The sequence below is a fragment of the Trichoplusia ni genome, chromosome 4, assembly GCF_003590095.1.
Source record: "Trichoplusia ni isolate ovarian cell line Hi5 chromosome 4, tn1, whole genome shotgun sequence".
NCBI classification, from domain to species: Eukaryota; Metazoa; Arthropoda; class Insecta; order Lepidoptera; family Noctuidae; genus Trichoplusia; species Trichoplusia ni.
The window spans coordinates 8,162,150-8,188,380 of NC_039481.1; the positions used below are offsets into that span (position 1 = coordinate 8,162,150).

At 34.6% G+C, this 26,231-nt stretch overlaps 3 protein-coding genes across 3 annotated transcripts; all 3 read right to left on the minus strand.

The window, feature by feature from the left end:
- Nucleotides 1–535: 535 nt before the first annotated feature.
- LOC113492896 (protein takeout) lies at nt 536–15,612 on the minus strand. The gene is made up of 6 exons (XM_026870612.1): nt 15,230–15,612; nt 5,246–5,364; nt 4,770–4,891; nt 3,253–3,386; nt 2,636–2,785; nt 536–1,946 (listed from the first exon to the last, which is right to left on the minus strand). Exons 1-6 carry the CDS (start codon nt 15,294–15,296, stop codon nt 1,795–1,797), a joined length of 744 nt encoding a protein of 247 aa, XP_026726413.1. The 5' UTR covers nt 15,297–15,612; the 3' UTR covers nt 536–1,794.
- Nucleotides 15,613–16,539: 927 nt separating this feature from the next.
- LOC113492892 lies at nt 16,540–20,057 on the minus strand. The gene is made up of 3 exons (XM_026870607.1): nt 19,278–20,057; nt 18,183–18,445; nt 16,540–17,932 (listed from the first exon to the last, which is right to left on the minus strand). Exons 1-3 carry the CDS (start codon nt 19,333–19,335, stop codon nt 16,877–16,879), a joined length of 1,377 nt encoding a protein of 458 aa, XP_026726408.1. The 5' UTR covers nt 19,336–20,057; the 3' UTR covers nt 16,540–16,876.
- Nucleotides 20,058–20,724: 667 nt separating this feature from the next.
- On the minus strand, nt 20,725–24,300 carry LOC113492893. Its single transcript, XM_026870609.1, has 3 exons — nt 24,061–24,300; nt 22,114–22,376; nt 20,725–21,859 (listed from the first exon to the last, which is right to left on the minus strand). The coding sequence occupies exons 1-3, from the start codon at nt 24,113–24,115 to the stop codon at nt 20,804–20,806; spliced, it is 1,374 nt and encodes a 457-aa protein (XP_026726410.1). The 5' UTR covers nt 24,116–24,300; the 3' UTR covers nt 20,725–20,803.
- Nucleotides 24,301–26,231: the final 1,931 nt, after the last annotated feature.

The following is a 26,231-nucleotide window of genomic DNA, read 5'->3' on the forward strand; positions in this document are numbered from 1 at the left end:
TTTGTATTGAATAGACCATTCATCGAGGAAGGTTTTAGGCTATATACCATCACGCTGCGACTAATAGGAGCGAAGATACAATGGAAAATGTGGAAAAAACAGGGCAGGTATAAATTATAACTTATATCTTTTAATCACGCGGACGAAGTCGCGGGCAACAGCTAGTATTATATACATATGTCTGTATTATAGCATGCCATAACTCAGCTTTAAGCCTTTAAAGATTGATTCAGTGCATGTGCGTATATGTTACTTCTTGCTAATGGTCCTTGGTAGAGATTATTAAGAACTTTTTTAAGGAATTTCTAATGCAATAGTTAAGTAAGTTTTGCAGTTCCTTGATGACTAAGTATTCGAGTTAACACAACTGTTTAAAACTAAGGGTGAAAAAGTATATTGACAATTTGGATAGTAAATAATTTGTCATTTTCATCTAAGTACCTACTTAAATTAATGTTCTATGAATAGAAAGTTTGCTTTAATTCACATAATTTTGCTGCACACACACATACGTAACCAATAAATAAAAACAACATAGAATTAAATACTTTATTACACTTTTACAAAATAACGTAAAATTAGTAATACATACGAGACCTCGCTCTAACCAGAGATGTACCATCAGAGCACTAAATAAATAGCCTAACATCTACATTTCACAGAACTACTTATAAAGTAATGCCATACATAAAATGTAAAGTGAAATAAATGGATCTTGGATACTCGAGAAATGAAAATTCTAAGGAAATGAATGAAGTGCGAATGAGAATAGAATAATATGTTAGAGAGACCTTTCAATTTCAAATTTGTTTTTTATGCCCGACTTTTTTCAAAACTGAATCAATTGACTTGAAAACTTTTAAGACATACCGAGTCTATGAGACGGGCTGCCGCGACTGAATTCACGAACGAAGAGACAGTTCAAACGTGAAAACTTTCTTTAAAGTATCTGAGATTAGGCCAGGGGCCTCCCACCACTTCTTAAAGTAATATGGTAGATGTGGAAAAGAGATACCACTCTACGGTGTGTAATGCGCTGTCACGCTTCCACATCTAATGATCCATGCACTTAATAAAACTGGACGATAATGGATATGAAATGGGACGAAATAATGTCGTGATTGCTGATGACCGCACGGATAGCCGAGTGCCACGTGAGACCCACTGCGTGCGACGAGTCGATACGTGATGATCCCGCGTAGGATAAGCATTGGTGTGCGACTTAAAAAAATGTTTGCGAATTCCCCCGCGACACAAGGATTCAATTCCTAAGCGGGGAAGTGGTTTTTTATAGTGATGAATTGTATGAATGGAAAATAATGTATGAATAATAGGAATAGGAGAGATCTGTATTTTATTTTGAGTCGCGATGTTAACATTTATACTTATAACTAAAATTACTTACTATTCTACTCTACAACTTACTCTATATCTCTACATGCTAATCCTTACCTATTTGTTATTTTGTAGTTTTAGCACCAACGTTGTTGCCAACTCTTCCTTCTAAAGTAGTAGTTCACTGGCAGTACCTTCTGATTTTTTCTCGAAAAACTATTTTTTTAATCCCCAAAATCTAAAGTTTTCCCAAATGTTGTCCAAAATGATTCAGTCTCTTTTATCCAGAAGGGTATAATTTGTTACAAGACTAAGAGAAGAACTGGAATAAAACAACCAGCAAAAAACATATTTCTAATTACCAAAAATATTTTCGCTCTGCCTTTTGAACTTCCTTTCCTAATATCAGCATGAAATCTCTCAGTTTTCCATCCCCTACAAGTCCTGGTGTGAGTCCGTCTAGTCCACGATCCAGTCGTCGTAGGGTATCTGCGAGAGGATGTGGTCGAGGAAGCGCGACATCTTCTCCGCGAGGTCGCGCTTCAGCTCGGGCTTCATCTCCTTCAGCAGCTCCTGAGCGTTTGTGTTGATGAACAGGTTCAGGGCGGCCTCTGTTGGGAAATATGTAATATTTAAGTTAAAGAATTGTTTCATTGAAATTTACTCTCGTCCTTTATATCTGATAAGGAAATACAATTGCTCTTTTTTAATAAGCTAAGTGACAGATAAAATAAAAACAACGATAACTTTCGTCATTATGGGACATCCGACGTTTAACAAGCAAAAAAAAAAAAACAAATCAATTAACCTGTTAGTTAGTTATTCACAAATTGCAATGCTAAACTTAATTACGAAAAACGAAGTGCATCAGAAACTTCCTCCTTAAATTCGATTAAAGTGAACCTACGTTTTATCTGAATTCGGACAAAAAACAGTCATCCCATTTCCCAGCAACGGTTATCAACGAGGATATTATATATTTACATAGTGGTATGAAAAATAGCTGTTGATCGATTCTCAGACCTAATGAATACGCCTAAAAAAATTTGGTAAAAATCGGTTAAGCCGTTTCGGAGGAGTGCCGTAACTAACATCGTGACACGGGAATTTTATATATTAGATTAATACACATATACATGCACAACATAGACAGAGTAAAACACATAATTATAAAAAGCAAAATTTCTGCTCAAGAAATTTCTGCCAGGACACCTGCGACAGGAGGTAACAAAAAGAAACATAGACAGTGTGTAGACAAAATGTATATTATGTTGCATTTCAAAGGTAATGTTATACTTACGTAGCACAGCGTTACTGTTCTGCAGGTTCTCGACGCCCATCTGTATGTCCTTGACGGAGAAGTCCAGTTTGAGCTGCTGCAGCTTGAGGTAGGTGCGGCCATCGCGAGTGTACGGCTCACCGCGGAAGTATACTTTAGCTTTCACACCCTCTGTTAAAGTGAGAAGAGGTGGTTTTGGTGTAACTTGTGTGGTTGGGTGTAGATTGTGGGAAAAATTATACACACTGAATATTTGTGAAGGGAAATTCTTGGATGTCCATACACAGACATATGAATTCTACAATGGATAAATTATTTTCAACGTTAGATGCATGACTCGATCAAAACGCATTACTAGTTACAAAAATTAACTTATTGCGTCTGGATGTTATTTCACATTTTTTTTTATCTCCATGTACCATTTACGTTTCATTTATGTTTAGCTTAGATTCTGTAATCTATGCCCACAATAAACAGGCTTTATTTGACCTTTTTGGTCTATCTTTGCACATGGACAGCGCATAAGATATTTTAGATCATGGGAAAGAGTCTTGCATCCTTCATCGACAACCTGAAGTGGAGTAACACATAATATGTTACGAGATGCTGATATAAGCTGATGTATAAGGCCTGCTGACCGTATTCCCCCCAGTACTCGCCGCCGCCGGACGCGCGCACGAGCAGCAGCACGCCGGAGGAGCGGTAGCGGGCGCGCGCGCTGATGTGCGGCCCGAACAGCGTCAGCTGGAACTGGTGGGTCTCCAGGTCCGACCTGACGGACAACATGACCATGAATATTATTTATATGATATAAGATTAGTTATTTATGAGGTTAGGACAGGGCCCCCTATTTAAGGGAATGGTAAACACCCCTTTGCCTTTCCCAGGGCGATGCAAGTCCATGAGGATTTCCACTAGGTCAAGAAAAAAAAGGTTACGAAACGTTCTTTCCTGGTATATAGAATGGTGAAACACTACTCTGCTTGTAGCCGGTAGTAGTCCATCGCGCCTCTCTATTTTCCACAGAGTCCTCCAAAAGAAATAAGAAGTACTTACTACCGCTTCATAATTTGAGTTGTAGATGTAGCAATATTACTGTATTACCAACAATATAGACGTTATAATTTTGGAATTTCCATAAGTACCGCAAAATGCAAATCAGTCAATTAACTTCACATTGGTCAACGATGGATAATAAAACAAATCCTTTCACATAGATTTGCCAACCTTGAAGCGATGACACGGTGCTTAACCCTATTGTTGGTAAGACCTTATCTGAGAATCTGCATATAACCCTGTGCGTTGTTAACTCTCACCATAAAGCCTTTTGTCCAGTAAGCGTCAAACTTGCGGACAGGACTACGTGAACAGAATATATTAAGCGAATATTTTAATTTCCCAACATTCCAATATTTACAATCATCATGTTTGCTGCTATTTTAAAACAACGGTAGTTTGTTTTGATGACTGTTGGTTTATACGTTATTTCAAACGTTAACACAGATTTGAGAGAATTAACATAGACGTTAGAGAGTGTTCGGAATTTCCCCGTAGCTTGTTTTAAGAGCAAAAACAAAAGGGCAGTTTTTGAATCGTCAGATAGTAATCATAAAAAATTCTTTGTTAACATTAATTTCTCTAATAATTATTAAAACTTCGGCCCTTTTTGTTGTAACTACGTAACAAATAACAATAGATGTTGATTAATTTGGGATGATCACTTATAATTTGGCGATAACTCATGTTTCCAACAATGATGATGCAAATGAACCAATAATTACTGTAATTGGGAGTTTCTTTGTTAGAGTTTTTCCTGTGAGAACTTGTGAGTTGTGTAAAGAAATTACTTGACAATGGGATGTGTGGTGTGGGTCACAAGTTTTCGTCGGTAGGTAATTGCAAGATAGGCGCATTGGCGAGTCCAATAATCTTAAGTTGTGACTGAACTTAGGATTATCTGGTATAACTAGCTACCCAAAAGTATTTCGGGATTTTTAAATTTGTACATTTTTTTTATTCTTATCTACTTTTTTCCATGTTTTTTGTTGTTTTCGTTGTTTTTGGGTTTCGTATCCAAAGGGTAATAACGGTAACCCTATTTGCAATGCAAATGCAAATTATAAAATGCAAGATATTACTAATATTGTATGTTTACCTGACATTAGTGATGGTCATGTTCGAGGCTCCAGTGGCGTGGATATCCTTGAAGCTGGCGCGGTAGCCGTCCGGGCCGCCGCCCAGCGCGATCGAGAGCTCGTCTATCACTATGGGCTCCGACTGGAAATGGCAATAAACAACGTTCAGACCCTTCTCGAAGATCAGAAAACAGATCATAAAAATGAACTTTTCAATAAAGGAAAACAAACTGTCAAAAATAAAGGGAACCTGAGCCGATCTTATTGAAATAGACCTTAAGTGGACTTTTTCGTATCTGATTCTAATTTTCTCGAAGGTTTATTTTCCATAATGAGTTATAATAAATTTTGTTGTTCCTTACCCACCAAGGACGGAGACTGAATTCTCTGTTTCTCGATGAGTATAATTTCTTTTAATAAAGTTGACTTACTTACTCATTTTCATTTACTAGAATGTTTAGACCGATATTTTTTTACAGAGTTTACATATTCTTACCTCTTCAATTCCCAATTCGGGGGCACCACCTTTCATATATTCGATGAGTGAATTGAAACTGCGCAGCAAGCAGGCGTCCACATTGGGATCTCGTCGGGAACATCGCCCACCGAATATATCTGTGAAAAAAGTATTGTTACGTAAGTAATCGTTAAGTTAAAATTCTTGAAATTTTGAGACTTAGAATGGGCAAAAGAGATTTATCTAAAGCGTCATGCACTAGTATTCCTTCTGAGGTCATTTGATATCATGTTTCGCGACCATATTATGTACTTAGTTTAGTCATTAGGTCAAGGGTCTAAGGGTACAGGTTAACAATGTTCGTTCATATATTCAAATAATATAAACGGCTAGAAGAACTGTAGTATTATAGTAAAGGATATTTTCCACTTATTGGCTTCCAGTCATACCGGATTTGGTTCACTACAGAACTACCAACGGCTCAATCCATTTTGATGAGTAAGACATTTTACAGCAATTGAGGGATTTTAACTAGATTTTATACATCTAAAACAAAGACTCATTTTCATTATAATTTAATTAAATAGTGAATCATTAATTAAATTTTCCACAAAGATTCCATACACAAGGCATGGCGTGTTAGTCAGCTGTTATGCAAATAAGTTTCATCGCAGGTACTGGTGAGAGGTATTTGTATGCTGTCAGCACAGGTAACGGTAGGCAGGCGTCGACTCGGTGAAAACAATGGGAAGCGATGGAAACAATACGGAGGTGAGCCATCGAGCCGAGGGAGCGATCGTACGATTAACTGTTCACAACTGCACATGGTGGGTTTCTTACGGACTCTTTGTTTTTGTTGATAGACACCCATCGACATGAACCCATCAGCACATCAACATGACCGTTTGGTAAACGGAGGAAAGAGGTTTTCATACGAGGATATTCATAGGTGATAAGTTGCATTAGCTTGGTGATTTTTATTCCACTTTTTGGAGCTTAAGATGGAAAAGTCTGTCTTTAAAATATAATATTTATACAGCCGTCACGACTACTGAGAGAGTATTTGTATTTTTGTAGCAAGTACAACTGCATTTTAAGATGTTTATGACATTCTGAACTTGGATTTACACTTATGAGAAGATACAAAAAAAGGTAGAGTTTTATAAAGATTTTAATGTTCTAACTTATTTGGTTAGACCACAAGTCAGTTCCAAGATAGACTAGAAGGTAATCAAGTAATTATTTATATTTCTATGTATTTACAGGGTTAGTAAATACATTTGCAAGAACACACACAGTGGTTATAATGAGTCACAAACGAATGAAAGTTTAATATTGAATCTCCTTTCACTTTGCTCATCATTTGCGATGTCAATAACACTTAGACTAAGATTCGTACTATCTGTTCAAGATCTTACTTTAAACGTGTATAAACTTTCTTATAACTGTTTAGATTTAATCTTAAATAGTTACATTAAATTTGCCGATTGCCCAAATAAGTATGCGAAAGTAAAGTATTAAAGAGATAAAAGATAAAAAGAGATGAAAGATATTTTTATTTGTAAAACATGAGTATACATACATAGTGTGCATGTAGGGTGTTAAAAGTAACAGTCATGTTTAGCCATTACAGCATACAAATATAAAGAAAGAAAAAATACACTTATTATTTTGAAATAAGCATTTTAAACCTCTCCAAATTAACAATTACACTTAAATATTTGTTAGTTTTTAGACTTTTTAGTTAATTCAACAAAAAATGAGAGTAAAAAGCACTTGATATACATCTACGTAAATGAAAGTATCTTCAGTTTTATTCAAAAGGGATTGAGTTAGAAATAAGCTTTTAATTCGGATTAGGGTTTACAGTTTTATGGCATTTAGATCGGGGTCAATGCCTTCTATAAACTTCAAGAAATATGTTACAAACCATGACACGTAAATATAAAGCAAAAATAAATCGTGCGCAGACTAATAAGACCTCATTAGATCGGATAATATATTACACACTTTACATCACACCTTTATTACAGACAAAAAAAATATGCCACGAATCTCATTGAATGTATTTTAAAAGATTTTTAAGCAAAGAGTATGTATGTATTATTCTTTTTTTTTCATAAATAAGTCAACTAATGAAGGGCACTTTAACCTCATGAGAGAGGTGCTTAAAGCCTGTTTCGTTTTATAAACTTTTTTTCAATGTAGGTACTGGTTGTGAAGTAACGGTGTGTAATGCACCTGCCGGCCGTTGACCCACCAAGACCTTGCCCGCGAAACTCGATCTCGCAAAAACCATTTACTGTTCTGTGAGCTGAGGTGAGCTAAAGAGTGGGGTTTTGTTTTGTTTTTAGTGAGTGGATTGTCACGTTTTATGTTCTAGTACCTACTGTAGCTCATGAAGAACGTGTGTACTCGTGAAGACTAAATGGCTTTTAAGTATTGGATGCGGTTAAATGATTCTGCAACTCGAAGATGTATAGAAATAATTTTGACCTTTCCAAATCTTCACAGCTATATCACTTAGGAGGTGGAGAAAGGTGGGTAAAGCGGGATGCTATCAAAAAGATGCTAACTAGTAGCCTAAATTGAATCAATTATATTTGAAGTTGGGTGAAGTGAAGTTGGCTGGGTGTTTGTCGTTGTATCTGAATTCCAGTGGCGAAGACTCCATACAACTCGATTCCTACCGGCTTCCCTTTCGAAATATAGAAAATACTAGTGTCTATTATTTTTCATTATCATTGAAACAAATTAATAATTTACGAAGTTATAGTACTGATATAATAATAAAATTGCTTTTAAAAATAACTATAAAAAAAATCCGCCTACCATTATACACCGCGCAATAAATCCCGCTCACGCACATTTGGTCGTCGTTAGTAAGGACTAAGGTAACTCGTAAGGCGAAACAGGAATCCAGTACAAAGTTTCTATTGCACCGATCGTGACCTTGACGTCACAAAGCGTGCCAATCTTAGGAGCTAGGGAAGCCGCAATTTTTCGAGTTATAGGGACGGAGAGATACGCCAGAGCGAGATAGAATGATACCGAACTCCGTTGTCCGCCGGAACGGGATAGAATGATAGTTTCTTTTCATTTTTGGTTCGCGGTCATTTATCTGTCAAACTTTATATTTTTTTCACCAGACCTTTTGCATTTCATTCGATATTAGTATAATAATTTAGAATTGGTCATGTACTATTGTTGGAATTTATTTATTTGAGTAAATTAGTGTAAACTAGAGTGAATTAGTGATAGTTTTGTGTCGTGTTATTGCAGTGTGGTGCAGTTTAGTTATATTGTTTGGTAGTCGTCTATTTCACGCAGGTATTTAGGTAAGTTGTTTTAGTTTGTAGTTTTAATAGAAGCAGTTGTTATTTAAGTAGTAATATGTTATAATAGAGTAACTTCGATGCATGGCTGCATTAGTGAACGTAGAATGCTGCCTGACAGATTATTTGTTGACTGAGGAAACATCCTTTTCAAAGTTGAGTTTTGAAAATAAAAAGCACGTAATTCATTTAGGCCGTGCTCGCCCTGACATGATTATTTTATTATAAACGACGCGATGGGTTTTTCAAACATTTTAATAGTTCTTTTTACAACAAGTATCCTTGGCTCACGGGAAATTGTAAATTAAATAAAATGTTTTGTTTTCCTTGCTTGTTATGCTCAGATTCTAACAGCTTATGGAGCCACACGAGATTTAATGATATTAATAATCTTACAAATTCATCTAAAAACATGTTCAGACCGAAAAACATATCCGTAGTTGTTTATCATTGCATGATTTCGGAAATCATAGGATAGAAACATTTTTTGCTAATACGCATGTAGTTCATAATAAGAATGCTAAAGAAAATTCATCGTACAAGATATAAGATACAAGCCATAATAACTAGAATTCACGCATCACAAGCCAGGTAAGGTTTTTTTTTGGTCCGGCTTCCCTTCTAAGAAAATTCACCCTTCGCCACTGCTGAATTCCATAACACAAGTGCATTAGCAACTTACTTTGGGTTCAGAACAATGTATGTGATGTTAAAAAAAAAAAAGTTGAATTTAGTCGACCTTAGACATTCATTTATTCTCCGAAAAACTTTAAATGTCGATGCAGGCCCAACACGCTGAGGCCGATGAGATTTTTTGTATTGTTATGAAATCCTGCTAAAGGAAAGTGTGGAGAAAAGCGAAAGGACAACAAAGCGCTAGTGTTCACAAACGTTGGCAATAATCCAAAGAACCGTCACTAAATATTTCTTCTAACTTTACCCAATCAAGGAAAGTTCTCGAAAGCTCGTTCATTACAAGAAACAGAGCATTACAGATTCAAAGACAGTAATTTAACATTATATCACATTCATTTGACAGGTTTAACGTGAACTAAGTACTTAATGGTACAGTATACCACGTAATAACAAATCACAGAGTATACCAAGTTGCCGACCTCATAACGAATACTTATGTCTGCATGCTAACTTCACCTAATCTTGGTAATACCAGGTATATTAGACCCCATGTTATTATGTAAGCAAGGACGGCTCGTGTACTTGGCGAATTGGCACAAGCATAAGTATTGAATGATTGTCACATAATAACATGATCTTGACCTATCGGATATGGCTGTTTGCAGATAATTAAGGTAATGTGACTGAGTGTGTTTTAGTTTACCTGCTAGTGGAAGGACCTTGTCTAAAAAAGTATTTACTAACTTGCACTGCCTACTTGTATACCTACTATGTAAATACTACCCATACAAAAAATATTATATGCACCAATATTCGTTCGAAAAACCTTTTGATAGATCTTAAAATTGACGAAAACGCATCATAATGTTATAGATTCGATTCGAGTTAATATTAAATTCGATTTTATGCTGGAACCTTTTTTAAACGGAGTTTTTTTGCAATAATATAATTTGAAAATACTGCAAGTTTTTGTTATTATTAACCAAAATTGGGCATTTTTGTGTATTATCGAACATAGCGAACGAACAGGATAAAGCTTCAACTTAGCTCAAACTCGTTTTATTTTTTTAACCGACGCCGATTTCGCAGAGAATGCTTTTAATATCACATCATTTTATAATTGTTTTTCAACGATATTTTAAATGACAAAGTAACTTATTGACATATTATTGTGGAAAAAAGTCTTTAACATAGTATCTAAAGGAATGTATAAATATTAACTTATTGTTACCATAACTGCATGTTAACTACTGTAGGTAATATGTAAAATAGAAGCACTGTTGTATGCACGTGCACAATTACATAATATAACAATAGTTACACAAATATACATTGTTACTAGTCTATTGAATGTTTACATTTTCTACAACATTCAAGTTCTCGATCATAATGTTTCGAAATAAGTACAAAATGACTTATAAGCGACTGTTATTCTTTGCTATAACGATACGACACAATGAGTCATCAGTTTTAATATGTCACAGTTTAATTTTTTTTAATCGATCCTACTTTTTTTATTATAAACACGAAACTTTGTAAGTATGGATGGATTTTTTCCTCTTTAACGTAAAAACTAGGTATTTAATGGATTTTAATGAATCTTTACAATAATATAGCTTACATACCAGAATAACACTTTGGATACAACTTATAAAGATATTGCGTGAATTTTCCTAAATATCAGGAGGTATGAAAAAATCTACAAGTATGTTAAAAACATCTCAAAAAATAACAATATTATCAGGCTGCTTTATTTTTCCAAATCCGATACATTTTTTACAGCACGCTAAATAATCTCGTCGAAAAAATCCTGCTTACACGAAACCGCAGGAACCAGATAGTGCTACATACATATGTAGAGATATTGCCTTCTCTTTGTTCTTTAAACATTTTAGTTATAAAAAGTCTAAAGGTTATGTTAGATTTACTGGTTTATTGTCAAGCAACAGAAAGAAAACTGACGTAGTAAGTCGGGTCAGTTATATCGTAATTAGAACTAAGAGAAACAGTAATTTAAATTGCATCTAGATTAAAACAATAGTCTTAATTAAGACGTACCAGATGACGTTTTATTCTATTGTGTAACTTAAGAATGTTACTATAAAAATAGTAGAAAGTTCTGAAACTCTTAAATTATGTAATTATCTAGAGAAGCGAGGTAAAAAATATAATAAAAACTCAATTAACGTATTTTTTTTTGTATAAAAGTCACACTTCGCTCTAACTGACTATAAATTACTTCAAGCTTCTAATTAACTAGATAAAAAAATCGTTATAGATTTATAATTCAAATTACGTCTGTCGAAGTTCGCAAATTGATATTCATTACACTTGTAAGTCTTGTAACCTATGCTTGTATAAAAAAGTACCTACATACATAATAAGTGAAATATGTTGATAGGTACACTTGTTACCTAAATTATTGGAGTAAGAACGTGAGCACCATAAAACGTTAAACTTAAAAAGCTTTGATACGTGTAAAGTTTTTAAAGTGTTTTAAAGGGCTGAGAAGTCGTAGTTAGAGTATAGTAAAAGAAGTTCTACGACGGCAGATTTCTATTTTTTAAAGTAAATACCTTTATTATTTAAAATATGCGTAGGTATATATTACGTTAGACATAAGACAAAGGAAGTAGACCATATTCAAGACAATACTATAACTATAATAATATTACAATTACATATATTATATGATAATGTTTCATGCCATAATAATAATATAACATCAATATAATATAGCTTTGTGTGCTAATTTTAATTCTTAATAAAATAGTGATGCATTTGAAAACAATTAAAAAAGCTATTTCACGGGTCTGTGCTAATAGGCTTAAGAAAAAAAGGTAAATTGTCACCAATCGAATTGACGACTGGTCCAACCGTTGTTTAATTTTGATTTAGATTTTTTTTATAGCGGCAACAGACATACATCATCTGTGGCAAATTCAAACGGTCAATGTCTATGACGGCTCACGCCGAAAAGCTTTATATTTTGACAATTTGATGTTTGAGGAGGAATTAATATAAGACTTACTTAAACAGATCCTTTACATATGCCTATATGTTCGGAACTCAGGAAGAAATATCTCATAGTTTATTCAAATTTCAATGTTAATTGCATTCTCAAATTCTGACTTGACCTTTACATTAATTATTTACATGACTTAATGAAGGCCGGTCAAATAAATATACCATTAAATATTCTATTGAGGAAGTGTAAAATTGTAGGGCAATTTTTCGCCTAATAGACTTAGGCACAATGGTTTAAATAGGCTGTGATGATATAACGTGCGATGCAATATTTGTGATTGTAATAAAATGACAATAATTAGCGTCGGGTCCACTCATTACGATGTAAACACCATGCGTGGCGTGTTCATTACTTGTTGCACACATTTCTCGCACTTTCCAACCTTCCGTATAAAAGTTTATGTAACAATGTGTAACATGATTGTGATCACATTGTGATCTTATAATACCCATTATTGTAATGCTTTACATCATAATCTATGAGAATAGCATGTTATTCTATTATGTTTTGAAATGTTGATTAGAATGTATCTATTTAATAACAGTGTATGTTGTTTGGAAGCTGTTAATAAACAAAAGAGTGTGAAACTTATTTATAGCCTTGAATAAAATAGATTATTGATTTGCAAAATGTTATATTCATCGTCCTTAATAATGAATTTAGCGGATAAACATTGATTTTACAGGTCATGCAATATGTGTCTAGGTAAACACGCAAGTAGACATACACTGAAGTACTCCGATTATTGTGCTACTACTCTGCTTGTTAATCAGTGATCCATGAATTCTATAGAGATGAATCTATTGACTTCAACAAAATTAAAATCATTGAGCCTTTGAGTGGTTACGAGCTGAGATATACAAAGGTCAAACAAAACACTTTTTAAGGCTCCAAGGCAGTCTGACAAATATAGAGTTATAGAGCACTAAGGAGTTAATGATGAATAAATTATTATGCATGTTTTAATATCCATAAAATATGCAAACGCTAAGAAGTTCCTTGGGACTGCGGCTGACGGCATTTAGTTTACAAATTAACAGCTGTCAAGGCATTTAAATGTTATGAATACACAACACTGACCTTGGATGATCTTGTGAAACACTTTCAGTGTTAGTAATTTCAGTTCTTTGTTCTACATATTTCTATGTAACTAAAATAACACTGAAAATGCTGCGTGGGACTGGATTTAATACTTGCCAAAGCTACAAATATTCTCATCTAGATAGATATATCATAGGGAGACCTAGAAGCCAGTTGAAGATAGTTTGGCAGCCCATTATTTGAGTCACGGAGTTCAGCTAAAATTGGTGTGTTTTTAACCCGCCCTCAACATGGGGAAAAGGCTCGGAAAAAGTCGTATCGAAGCCATCTATACACAAATTTTATGGCTTAAGTACAAGTGCAAGACAAGGAACTGACAGGATAGATAAATCTGTCCAAATAATAATATTAGCGAAGACTTGCATTATTCATTACTTATTGTGCTAAATAAGGCTTGCGCGCTCTACACATGCTTTTTTAATAAAAATATTAATATATAAAAATAAAATTAGATCACTCAAGCTTAATTATATTCTAAATTATACATTGCCTGAAATATAGAGCTAATTAAGAATATCGTGTTTTTTCTGATCGTGGTTGAGAGTGATGATGAAAATATATAAGTTTGCTTCGGATACATTAATATACTCTTATTTGCTAGAGCAGAGTATATTTTGATTTCCAATATTTTTTATAATATTTCTAACGAGAAACGAAATACGTAGGTATTATTGATACATGGTCTAGCTTTTAAGTGCCATAACTCACAGGACCCATAGTCTTCGAGGTGTAAAACGAAAGTACTCAAAAAAGGCGCGAGAGAAAGTGTTTCGACTTTCTCGGTACGATTATGAGCAAATAAAACATTACTTGTGTACTTTTTATTAAGGGCAGACTTATATTGAATCTTGTACGAAAGATTTTTTTAAGGAACCGTTACTTAAAAAACCTTAACGTTTACGACTGTCTCCAGTGGCCCAGAAGGAAATGAAATACGAATCGATTCATTACCAGAGAGAGAATACCGCTTTAATACAGTTTAATATAACTGACAAAACTGTTCAATTTTTCAATTACTTTTCATGGTTACTATAAAAAAAAACTAAATTGTATTTTTTTTTAGTCAGTAATATTAACTAGACGCTACAAAGTTTTATTATCGAAGATAAACATTTGCATGTAGAGTCTCTGTTTATTAGCTCCAAAGAGGTTAAATATTGTCGCACAAACCGGTATAAAAAGTATGTTATCTTATTCTACTTTTTATTATCATTCCATGAAGGGTTTATGCTTCTAGTAGTGAATGTTTTTGAAATAAAAAGTAAAATAGTGTCTATACAAACTTAAGTAGCTTAAAGTTAGTAGACAATTAAAGAGGTTTACGAATTTTTAGGCGTACACGCGCCATTGAAATTACACACTGAATACTACATATATTGAACTTTGTCGAATTACTTAAAATATAGAAAAGCACGTTTTGTTCATAAACTATGTACATTCAAAGCAGGAAAGCTATGGCATGTGCAAAAAGGTTTCTACTTACATATTGTCTTTACTTTGTTGTAATAAAGGTAACTAAATAATATAAATGAGATTAATACACTAGATGCTTTGCAGATAAAATAATCGTTAATATTCGAGATAGTTCAATATTTTAACAATCTTGTAATGGTTACCGTTACTTCGTTAAAAGTTAACGAATTTATAAACACGTTATTTTACAGTAAATTTGTTAGATAAAAAAGGTCGAATTTATTAAAACGAAGAAGGAGGAAATTCGGTTCATTAGAAAAAGAGCGCGCGTTCTTTTATTCAAAACAACTATTAGTAATTCGAAAACTTAGGCTGGCTGATAATATGCCGAAATAAAATAAGCGTACTAGAAATTATTGTAACTAAATATAAAAGTCTATTGTGTAGTCATAGAAAAATACGTGCCATAAATAGTAACACCAGTTCGTCCACTTTCTTCTGTCTACTTACGTGTATTTGAGGTCCCAGATGAAATCACAGCAGCGAAAAATAATAATAACACTTGGTAGTTAGCCATTTTGAAATAATATTAAATTAAATTGTGACAAAAAGAACGCGGTCTCGGAGTATTCCACCTTTGAATTTGTTTTTTTTTAATTGCCGGCAAGCGTCCGCCGCTTGCTGCCTCGCCGGGAGCAATGGTATAGGCTGAACCCCTCTAAGGCTTATGCCTTATGATGCGTTGACCGCAAAGGTTCTCTATTTTTTTTGCAGATGTTGTGTTTTCCTTTTTTCTCGCAGGTTTAAGAATATTTTTTTCATCTTTACTTACGTTTTACTTTCTACTGTTAGGGATAAATGTTATGTAATAAGACTTTTTTTGTGGCATAAAATTAAAGTTATTTTAAAAGGTCAGCCCACAAAAAATTGTACAGCATATTTAGCTAACTCGGTATTCGGAAAAAGTTCGTGACAATTTTAACGGACATTCGGGTTTAACTGTGGTAAGCCTGCTCTGTTAATGTAACTAAATGGAAATTTAGGTCAGGGTTACCAAACTATTTTGTAAAAAATATCTATGTTAGCAAAATTAAAAAATGTACAGGCAAAGAGCAGTAAAAAATAGGCGTGCTCTAGTTTCCTAATGACAAATAGCGCCTGTAAACCTCCTTAATCTTCTATTATCAAGTTGTTATAGACACAACTTTATTAAAAACAAAAAGAGGGCTCTTTCATTTTTCTTATTAAAAAAAAATACCAAGTACCTAAGTCATCTCATTATTTTTACTGTTAAAATTATTAACGAAGCAATTGCTAATGCAATGTATTGATTGAATGCCATATAATCGAATGTAAGTTAATCGATATTTTACCAAAACGATTCTCGATCGATACAAGTAAACCGTATTTCGGTACCGTTAGTACCGGTTTGAGTGCATTCACGAACGAGTAATATGTCGGTCATCTAATAAGCGACGCTTTTGATATAAACACCGTATCCTAATCATTTTATTTTCATTGCTCTGAACTAAATTGAAAATAGATTTGACATTTATCGGAAATAAAGAAAAAAACACCTTTTTTATTTAGGTTGACTGGTTTTCTTCTATTTAGTTTTTTTTTTAAATAAAAGTACAATGTTCGATATTCAAATCTAAGACATTTAAAATGATAAGTACCGTACCGACCTATTATAAGTTTTAAATTTCTTAGAAGGACTTTAATATTCATAATAAGAAGAAAAACCATAGGTAAGAAGAAGAAACAAAAAAAAGAAAAAAAAAGAAGGAAAAAATCTCAAAAAAGTAAACGCTGCCACGTCTTTGTTAAAATCATCAGATTTAATTATTATTTCCGTATTGACATTATCAACGACACGATGATTCAATATTTAAACAATGGAGTGTGAAAATGTATAAGTGCAAATAGAATTTATTTTGCATTAGTCACTTAAAACAACACTATTAAAAATAAAGAATATCGTCAAAACATTCAAAAGATAACGTACAGGAATCTTAAATGTTCTATTGAGAACCCCTATAAAGCTCCGTTGATTAAATTAGTTTTATAAGTACCTAAATAACTTAGTAGTTTCTTTTGCCTAAAAAGTAGGGCTTACGCAAGCTGCTATTGGATATAATATCTTACTAAGACTATTTAAAAGTTAAAGAACTCATCTTCATCATAAGGTTCATTTTCACCTGCAGAGCTTTTAATATCTGACAATTTGAACCCTTTGCTCTGCATTTCATCCAGCTTAGGAAGTTCTTGCTTCACCACTTCCTCAACATTGATTTTGTCCAACTCTTGCTGTATTCTCCTCTTTAACGGTCCTTCGATACCATCCATGATCTGGTATCTCAGTAGATTTGGTATTATGTTCACCATGAATTCGACAACGTAATCTATAGTCCCAGCTCCGTGGTTTCTTATCTGAATGTTCCCCATTTCAAGATCGATGTCTCTGAAAACTGGTTTCTTTCTAGTGTCGAGCGGTTGAGCTAGGACCAGCCTCGCTGTTATGTATTCAACTGAGAACGCCGTGGAACCAGCTCCTGACATAAGACCGCTCACAGCTGATATCTCCCACTGCGTTTTACCTTCTAGTTTCTGCGTGCCTATTTCGAAGTCCGCCACAGCTGTGTTGTTTTCCATCCTGAGTGTAATATTACCAACTCGCTGGAATGAAGATATCCCAGTTACCCAAGTATTAGCCAGAGTGACTGTGAAAATGCTCACTGTAGTATTGTAATCCTTTATTTGATAGGGATCTAGTTTCATGTCGCGGACTTTCTTTCTAAAGTCGATAATAACCATGTCAAGAGGGGAGATGGAATTTGGGAACTGCACGTCTCCGGCAAACTCCTCAAGCTTAGAGTTGATCTCAGCTCTTATTTTAGGATAAGCTTCTTTCAGCATCGGCGGGATGCTGGCGTCGAAGATGAACGTACCTCCGTTATTGATAAGACTCTGGACCATTCCACCGAGAAATCCTATATTCTCGAAGTTCGTGGCGATTTTATTGAAGTTTATTTTAACGTCTATGGTCTGAGCCTGCAGCTTTCCATTTTGTTCGACGCCGAGGGAAGCCATAGCTGTTATAGTGAGCCCAGTGATGTCCACCGTGAAGGGTCCCCGGGATGAACTGAACCACGATGATATTGTGTAGTTCCCTTGAGCATGGAGTTTGTCAATCGTCATTATGATTTTTGCCTGAAATTATGCATTTACGTTCTAAGTTATTGGTTTCGCATTACTTACATTAGTAATTTTATCTGGATCAAATGCTACATTTATATAAACCAACATTTAGGCCAAAATCCTTTGGGAAATGGGAAAGTTAATGGTTACTGATTAGATGGTTAAAATAGGTAATGCTATTTAATGTTAAAACGTTACGTCTCATTTATGGAAACTAACAAAACTTCAATTTTACTAAAAACGTATATAAACATAACAATACCTGCATAGCACCAACTTCGGCATCAACATGCTGGATCCTCAGCTTGCTCATTCCATACACAACCGTTTTTGTCATAACCAGTGTACCCAAGGATAGAGTCTTCTTGATATCCGGGACAGCGAAGGGGTCAGGTATATCAGCCCCCGGTACTCCCACAGGATCTGGCTGTTTGAAGTGGTCGAGAATGACTAGGATATTCTCACTGAGCTTCTTCTCGCCTTCAGCCAGTTTGACTTCCTCTGAAATATCTTCTTCGGTGTCATCTGGAGGTTGACCATGTAACATTTATGTAAAGTGGTAAATTATTTAATTAATTTAGCTAAAGTGCCTAAGTATGTATATTGATAAGCTTTTATAATCTCCACAAACCACTAAGTTAATATTAATTTCTTAATTTTATCGTCTACATTATGGCTGAAAACTTGAAATCTGGCATCAAATAGGTCGTAAGAAATTATTTTCGTCTGTCAATTATATCTTTCGTTTAGGGGAGAGCTTAAGTCCAGAATTTGGACATTGTTAAAATAAATATTAAGTATCTTTCATAAAATAAACAAATCAAGTCCTTGTTTAATGATTTTGTCCGACCTTCTTTGCGGATCCGTTTCAAGCAAGACAAAAATATAGATAATGATATAATCTAAGTGAGTGTTTTGATGTAGTCTAATTCATACAAACTACAAAGTCTAGACTAGAAATCAGACTAGAATATAAAATATTCACATTAACGAAGTTCGATGTACCAGTTTAATTTAATTATTACTGTTATATAAATGCAACATTACATACAAGCCAAAAACAAACTAGTAATTATTGTTTATAATGAATACAAAATATGAACGAAAATTAAGATCCTCATCCTTTAATATTGAATTTAAGTTAACAGTCATGTAAAACACTACCTACATACTCCACTTTAGATATTAAGATTGAGGAGAATCATTATTTGAAGAATATACAAGACAAGCCATTAACGAGGACGACATAACCAAATATTATGAGCTAACAGTCTGACGCACTTCTTATTACGAACAAAAAGCTTGTCCAAACAAACTTTACATTAAACTCATGCTAATTATTAACTCGTATCCTTACCTTGTCCAAAAACAGCAGCAAACGCGCACAAAACCAATATTCCCTTTAACCACATCATGTTCACTAAATGGAGTAACAGTGACTAATTAACAAATATTTTTTTCGTCTCGAGCGCGTGTCAGGGGTCACAATTTATCGGCCAAATGACTTTATCAATATTTGTTAGGGAATACATATTATTTGCAACTTCCCGTGACGCACTTATCGGCATTGTATTGATTCAATCGATTCTTTGTATTCTGTTGATGTATTTTGTATCGATCTATTGCAGTGTTAAGATGAGTCGATAGCTTGAATCGAGGGGTGTATTACATGGTGAGTGAATATCATTGTTCCGTCCATCTTCTGTTAGTTGTCTTGGAGAATTTCGCCAACTGATATTTTGACTTTCAAAATGAATTTAGAACCATGAAACTTAAATAAGATGACTTGAACAAGTCCTAAAAATTCAACGAGATGCCGTAGCAGCATCAGGAGAAATGGACATAGCTTTGCATCACCAAGTGATATGTTGACTTGGGGCGGAGCAGAGAAGTAAATCAGTTTAATTTTCTGTTTTGAATAAACACGCCACCTTCAGATACGGCCAAAAAATATAAGTTTCTAAAAATAGATGAACTTGAATTTGAGTGCTAACACAGCATGAATCAACTTAAAAATCCTAACTAACGGACGTCAGTTTAGTGTATTTACTTTGATCTTGTTATCTTGAATCAATGGATGATGTTCAAGATCGTCAAGATCTACGACCTTTAAAGTGGGGGATTTTTTAAATAATTCACATAAAGTAAATGGCTATAGAATCCGTTCGAAATTCGTCTATTAAACCTTAGAAATTATAACCGTGGCCTTTTCATATGACAATATGAAGTTGTCATCATAATAGGTGAATGTCTCTAAAATTTCTCAAAGTACAGCTTTAGTTTTATTTTGACGAGCTACGATAGCTAGGCTGACCATTTCTTAAAACCATCCTAGGCACAATAAATAGGCGAAAAAGAGCCTTTCAAGAATAAACATAAACCTCTGTCTATTCCTCAGAGAATACCCTTGGCTTATTCATTAAGGTATTATTAGCTATATGATTTATTCAACGGCACGAATCCACTCCCGAAATGAGGTTGGGGCACCAATGCCATTTGTTCAATTCTTATAACTTAGGCACGTCTCGTAACAGTTAAAGAGGTGCTAAACAATAACAAAACGCAGCAAATTGGTTTGTAAGCTCCTAGTTAAATAGAGTCAGCAACTTGTTGGCAATCGTACAAAAGATACGCACTTTTTTGATGTTTGACCTTTAGCTCCATCAGGACAAAACAGTCTCACTATACTTGCAGTGTCAATAAGTAGCACTCATATTAATGTCTCATTCTCTCGGCAATTAAATATTGTATGATCATATGACAACAGAGTCACAAGAGGTAAATAAGTAGAAAATAACAATATATTTAGCTAACATTAACTATATTCCATTTCATAAATAAGTAGATGAGTTTACAAAACGCGACTATAAAGCTAAATTAAAACTAAAAGTTAAAGAACTCATCTTCATCGTACGGTTCATCGTCATCGTTGGAAGCCACCAGGTCTGACAGCTTGAAGCCAGTGCTCTCCATCTGGTCCAGTTTAGGTAACTCATGTACTATCAATTCTTCGACATCCAGTTTGTCTAGTTCCTGTTGAACTTTTTCTTTAATAGGACCCTCTAGAGCATCCATAATCTGGTATCTCAAAAGATTCGGCAAAATGTTAACGACGAATTCAATGAGATAGTCTAAAGTCCCTGCTCCGTTACAGCGGACTTGTATGTTGCCTATCTCAAGGTCAATGCCTCTAAATATTGGCTTTTGTCTCGTGTCAAGTGGTTGAGCTGCGACTACCCTGGCGATGATATACTCTACTGAAAAGGATGCAGTTCCAGCCCTTGACGCGAGGCCGCCTATTGCTGAGATGTCCCACTGAGTGCTTCCTTCAAGTTTCTGAGTACCGATCTCAAAGTCTGCCACCGCCGTATTGTTTTCCAACTTCATTGTAATATTACCAACTCTCTGGAACGACGATACGCCAGTTATCCAGGTATTTGACAAAGTAACAGTGAATATGCTCACAGTTGTGTTGTAGTCCTTAACTTTATACGGATCGAATTTCATATTGCGGACTTTTTTCCTTACATCTATAATCACCATGTCTAACGGAGAAATAGAGTTAGGGAATTGCATGTCGCCGGCTACTTCATCAAGTTTCGAGTTTATTTCTGCTCTGACTTTCGTGTAGGCTTCCTTGAGAACGTAAGGTTTGATAGAGTCGAACAGGAAATTGCCTACTGAGTTGATGATGCCTTGGAACATTCCGCCAAAGAAGCCAAGGTTTTGGAAATCAACTTGAATTGTGCTGAAGCCGAGATCTATGTGGATGTCTTGTGCTCTCAGCTTGCCGTCGCGCTCCACGCCGAGCGTTCCTCTCGCCACGATCTTCAGCCCGGTGACATCAACTGTGAAGGGACCTTGAGCTTTGTTCAGCCACGTTGACATCGTATAATTACCGCGAGCTTGTAAAACGTCGATAGTTAATGCTGCTTGGACCTGAAATGATGAAATGTCAGGTGAGTAAACGATTCATAATTTATTGGTCAACGTAATGTTACTCAAAAAAGGTTTTCAGCGTTTTATTTCTACTGTAGGGGTGTATGTCACTGAACTCCCTATCAAAAGCTTGACCGATTTTTGAATGTTTGTTTTTTCTGACAAAGTTTTCCTGATCAGTTACTTTTATATAAAGTATTGACATAGTACTAAAGAACACCAATTATCATTTTTAAATTAAAAACCACTATTACCTCCATTGCTCCAATCTCGGCTTTAACATACAAGATGCGGAACTTGCTGATGCCATACACGGCTGTGTTCTTGAAGTAGAGTGTTCCGAACTGTAGCGACTGCTTCATGTCGGGCACCGGGTACGGCTCCGGTATCTCTGCGCCCGGCAGCCCCACCGGGTCCGGCTGTTTGAAGTGCTCCAACATCTTGAGCACATTGTCACTCAGCTTCTTTTCTCCTTCAGCTAATTTTGCATCGTCACTCGTGTCCTCTTCTGTGTCTTCTGAAAGTTTTATGAAAGTTTTATGAAAGTTTGTTTATTAAGTAAGTCTATTTTTATTCATGATGCATTGCCCTAATACGGATATTCACAAATGCCGATGAATGAATGGAAATTGGATTACATTGACATTATTCCTATTCTACTCAGCATTTAATTATTGGAAATTATTTGTTCTGTGAGTTTGAACAGTCACTGAGTGTTCCGCCCCGTACTGAATTTTCAATTATTGTGTTGATGAAACCGCATCGATCGCGGACTCAGAATTAAAGTTTGGATAATTATTTTCTAGTACGTTTTCGTTGTTTTCTAACTATATGATTAAATGAACTTGAATTATACATTGTGTTGACAGTTAACACACTAGATAACATAAGTACGATGTGCATGATTTGCTTATCAAGATGCTCCATGCGACATGCGAGTTCAGATGACGTTACAATCATTCATAAAGAATTATTACTGGATGTTCGAGATTTAGTGTTATGACTAGAGCTTTTTAATTGATGGTTGTGTTATTTTTGAGTTATTATTGCAGCTGGAAGAGTATTTGATTGAATTTAAGGAAGTAAAGATAGTGTGGTTAACATAAATCATCGGTTACACTTGGGTTGATTATATTTACGTCATGTGGAAAATGCGTCGACTTTAAGATAATTTTGCTTTGTATCTTTTTTCTATTAGAAAACTGCTATATCATTTACATTTTAATTAGTATATGGGCATACAAGGCTTTTTTTTTATAGCCTACTGTGTCCCACTGCTGGGCAAAGGCCTCCCCCAAATCCTTCCACGACTCTCTATTCATACAAAGCTTACGTATTTTTTAACCCCCGACGCAAAAGTGGTGTAATGAGTTTGACGGTGTCTGTCTGTCTGTGGCATCGTAGGTACCGGAACAGATTACGCGATTTTAATTTAGTTCTTAGACATGTTTGATAAAAATCGGTCGAGACATTTAAACGTTATGGGGAGTTAAAATTTTACAGTCGGATATTTTTTTTACCGCTTTCACGACATTCAGTTTTACTTCCTAATGCTCTCGGAACAGGGAAAAATGTCTAAAAATATTTGATATCTTATCTTTCTCTAATACTTTAAAGGTTAGGTATGATACTATGCATCGTGCAGTCATTCATATAGAAATAACAACTGACGAGCGCATTACGACTCATGTTACAACAACACGTGCATCTAACACAAGTACCTTATATTAGACTTAACATATTATATAACTTAGAAATGAATTATAAACAAATCATTGTGATACAATTTGTAAAAGTTTATCATTATTCTGTATTGTTGGAAAACAAATTGCTTGATTTATTTTTGATGATTTTCGACTGTAATAAGGAGACAGTTTTATAATGACTCAGTGCATCCGGCATGCGATGTAATATAACGTTTTGTTAAAAGAAATGCGTATGTTGTATGATATTAGATCAGAAACCATCACTACCAGATTTAGAAGAACCTGCCTAAGATTGACGAGAATTTGATCCTTGATTAAAAAAATACACCAGGCACAAATATTTTAACATCAAAAGCAAACACCAATCCAATCAAAAACGAGCTACGAAAACGATCACAACACAACACATTCTTCAATATAATCCACACTTAATATAATCTAAACCACATTTTCACATTATAAAAAAAACGCTTGAAAAATATAAAGGTCACACACCTTCCCCCCTCACAGACAATAGAAGACAGCACAGTATCAATTTGTGGGCCCACATCTCGTTATAAGGATGGACTGTCACTGAGTGATGATATCCCGCCGGCTCCCTAGGGGTCACGGCTTATCAGTACTAAGCTTGTTAGCTCTCAATCTAATGCAGCTATTGGGTTATTAGAATGCACTTTTGTATTTATGACTCAGATTTTATAACGCTAATTAGTCTGTTGTTTTGTTTTTAAAGATGATTAGGGTAAATGTGTTTTGAACTTTTTGGTGTAGTATAGTGTTTTTTTCTTGTTGATTATGAAAGGGAAAGGTAATTAAGGACGTTGTCTACGTATTAGTGTTAATTTATTAATTAGTTACGTAATTAACACATGTAATATGCTTAACACATTGTACTAAAAACAATATTTTTTGGAAATATGTCTTCTGTAGTTACTTATTATACTTAATCCTAAAAATTGGATATTAAAAGCAGATACACTCAATTAAATCCGAGTTATAATAATCAACTCAAGGCAATCTTTCTCTATACTAATTAATAAATATTTACGTGTAATCAAATGGTCTGCTATATCTTATAATTTACATAAATTATTTCCGTTTCAAGTTCTATTTAGATCGATAAATGCATCTATAAGGACAGCGCCATCTTTATTTTTTACAAGGAACTAATAATAAGTGTCTGTTGTTTTGCAGTGTAGTGTATGCAACTATAGATCCACAGATGACGCCTCGTAGAGATTATAAACGATCGCAAACATGCCTGATATGCGAGGGAGGTTTGTTTTTATCAACATATAGGTGAGAAAGTGTAATTTATTTTTTTCAGTACTTTTTTTGGTATTTCCTTCTTACATTTCTTTCAAAACAGGTATGTTTACTTAAAAGGTGGTCTCTACGTCAGATATATTGTAAAGGTTTGAACATTTTTTTTTATATATTTTTTACAGCAGAACTTATTATTTCCTGGTTTTTATATTCAATAACAAAATACATTTTGATATTTCGCCTCTCTCCACCAGTAATTTTGAAGTCTTTTAAATATTTGTTTTTGTCTCACTGCAAGACGAGAAAAAAACTCCAGCACACTGTTCATAGGCAAATTAACGGGAACTGCCTATGAGGGGCCATGTTTTGCCATTTAGGGGATCCATTTGTGGTGCTAGCTAGAAAAAATGATTGAATGTTGCTTTACTCTCCTATTCGCAGAGTACGGAATCCAGACCACTATAAAATATTAGCATCCTAAACAATTGACTTACAGTAATTAAGCTATCAACCTTTCCTATAACATGTTTCGCAGGATATTAAAATGAGTCGGTAAGCTGTAATTTTACATCGCTATTATCATATCATCTGCTGATCTCATATTCGAAACAGGATATAAAATACATAAATAAATAAGCTTAGACCATTAACAATACTTAGAAATAGGCATCATTAATGTATTCAGCTCATGTTGTTATTATAGACTACTTAAAATAGTCTGGGCATATGGCTTTTGCTTAATTAACAATGAAAGGGTCGCTTATGCTCTGTCCGCTTTGAGAAGAATCTTTTGATAGATCGTGAAATTGGAATTTCGTTTCGAATTTCACTTTAAATCGAATCAAAATGTCGTCGCAACTTTTTTGGTCAAGTTGCGGACCTATCAAAAGGTTTTTAGTACTGACCGACTTAGTTCGATAGTTTAGTTTGACTCTTGCCAGCTATAACTCCGTCAGTTTATGGAAACAACAACAACACTTATTAAAGGATACTGTTGCAATTGTGAAAGAGAGATTTAAGTTTTAATCACAGCGGGCAACTGAAATACATAATTTCAACTACCTAACCGTCACTTTTCATGCGATACAGCCCGGTTACAGACGGATAGATAAAGGAGCCGTAGACAAAAGCTCAAAACGAAATCCTATTGGATTTGTTTTTACGGAAATCTAAAAATTCTTATAAAGCTACAATATTGATATAATGTGTCTTGAAATGTTGTCTAATGAATCTTGAGATATCATTTTCCTGTCATTTGTGACAGCAGGAGGATTTCAATTCGTATTGAGTGGAACAATTACATTATAATTATTTATGTAAAGTCCTTTGCAGTGTCTACCTGTCTATGTATGTCAAGTTGAAGTTAAGAACTTTGTTGTCCTTGTTAATCATCCTTGTTG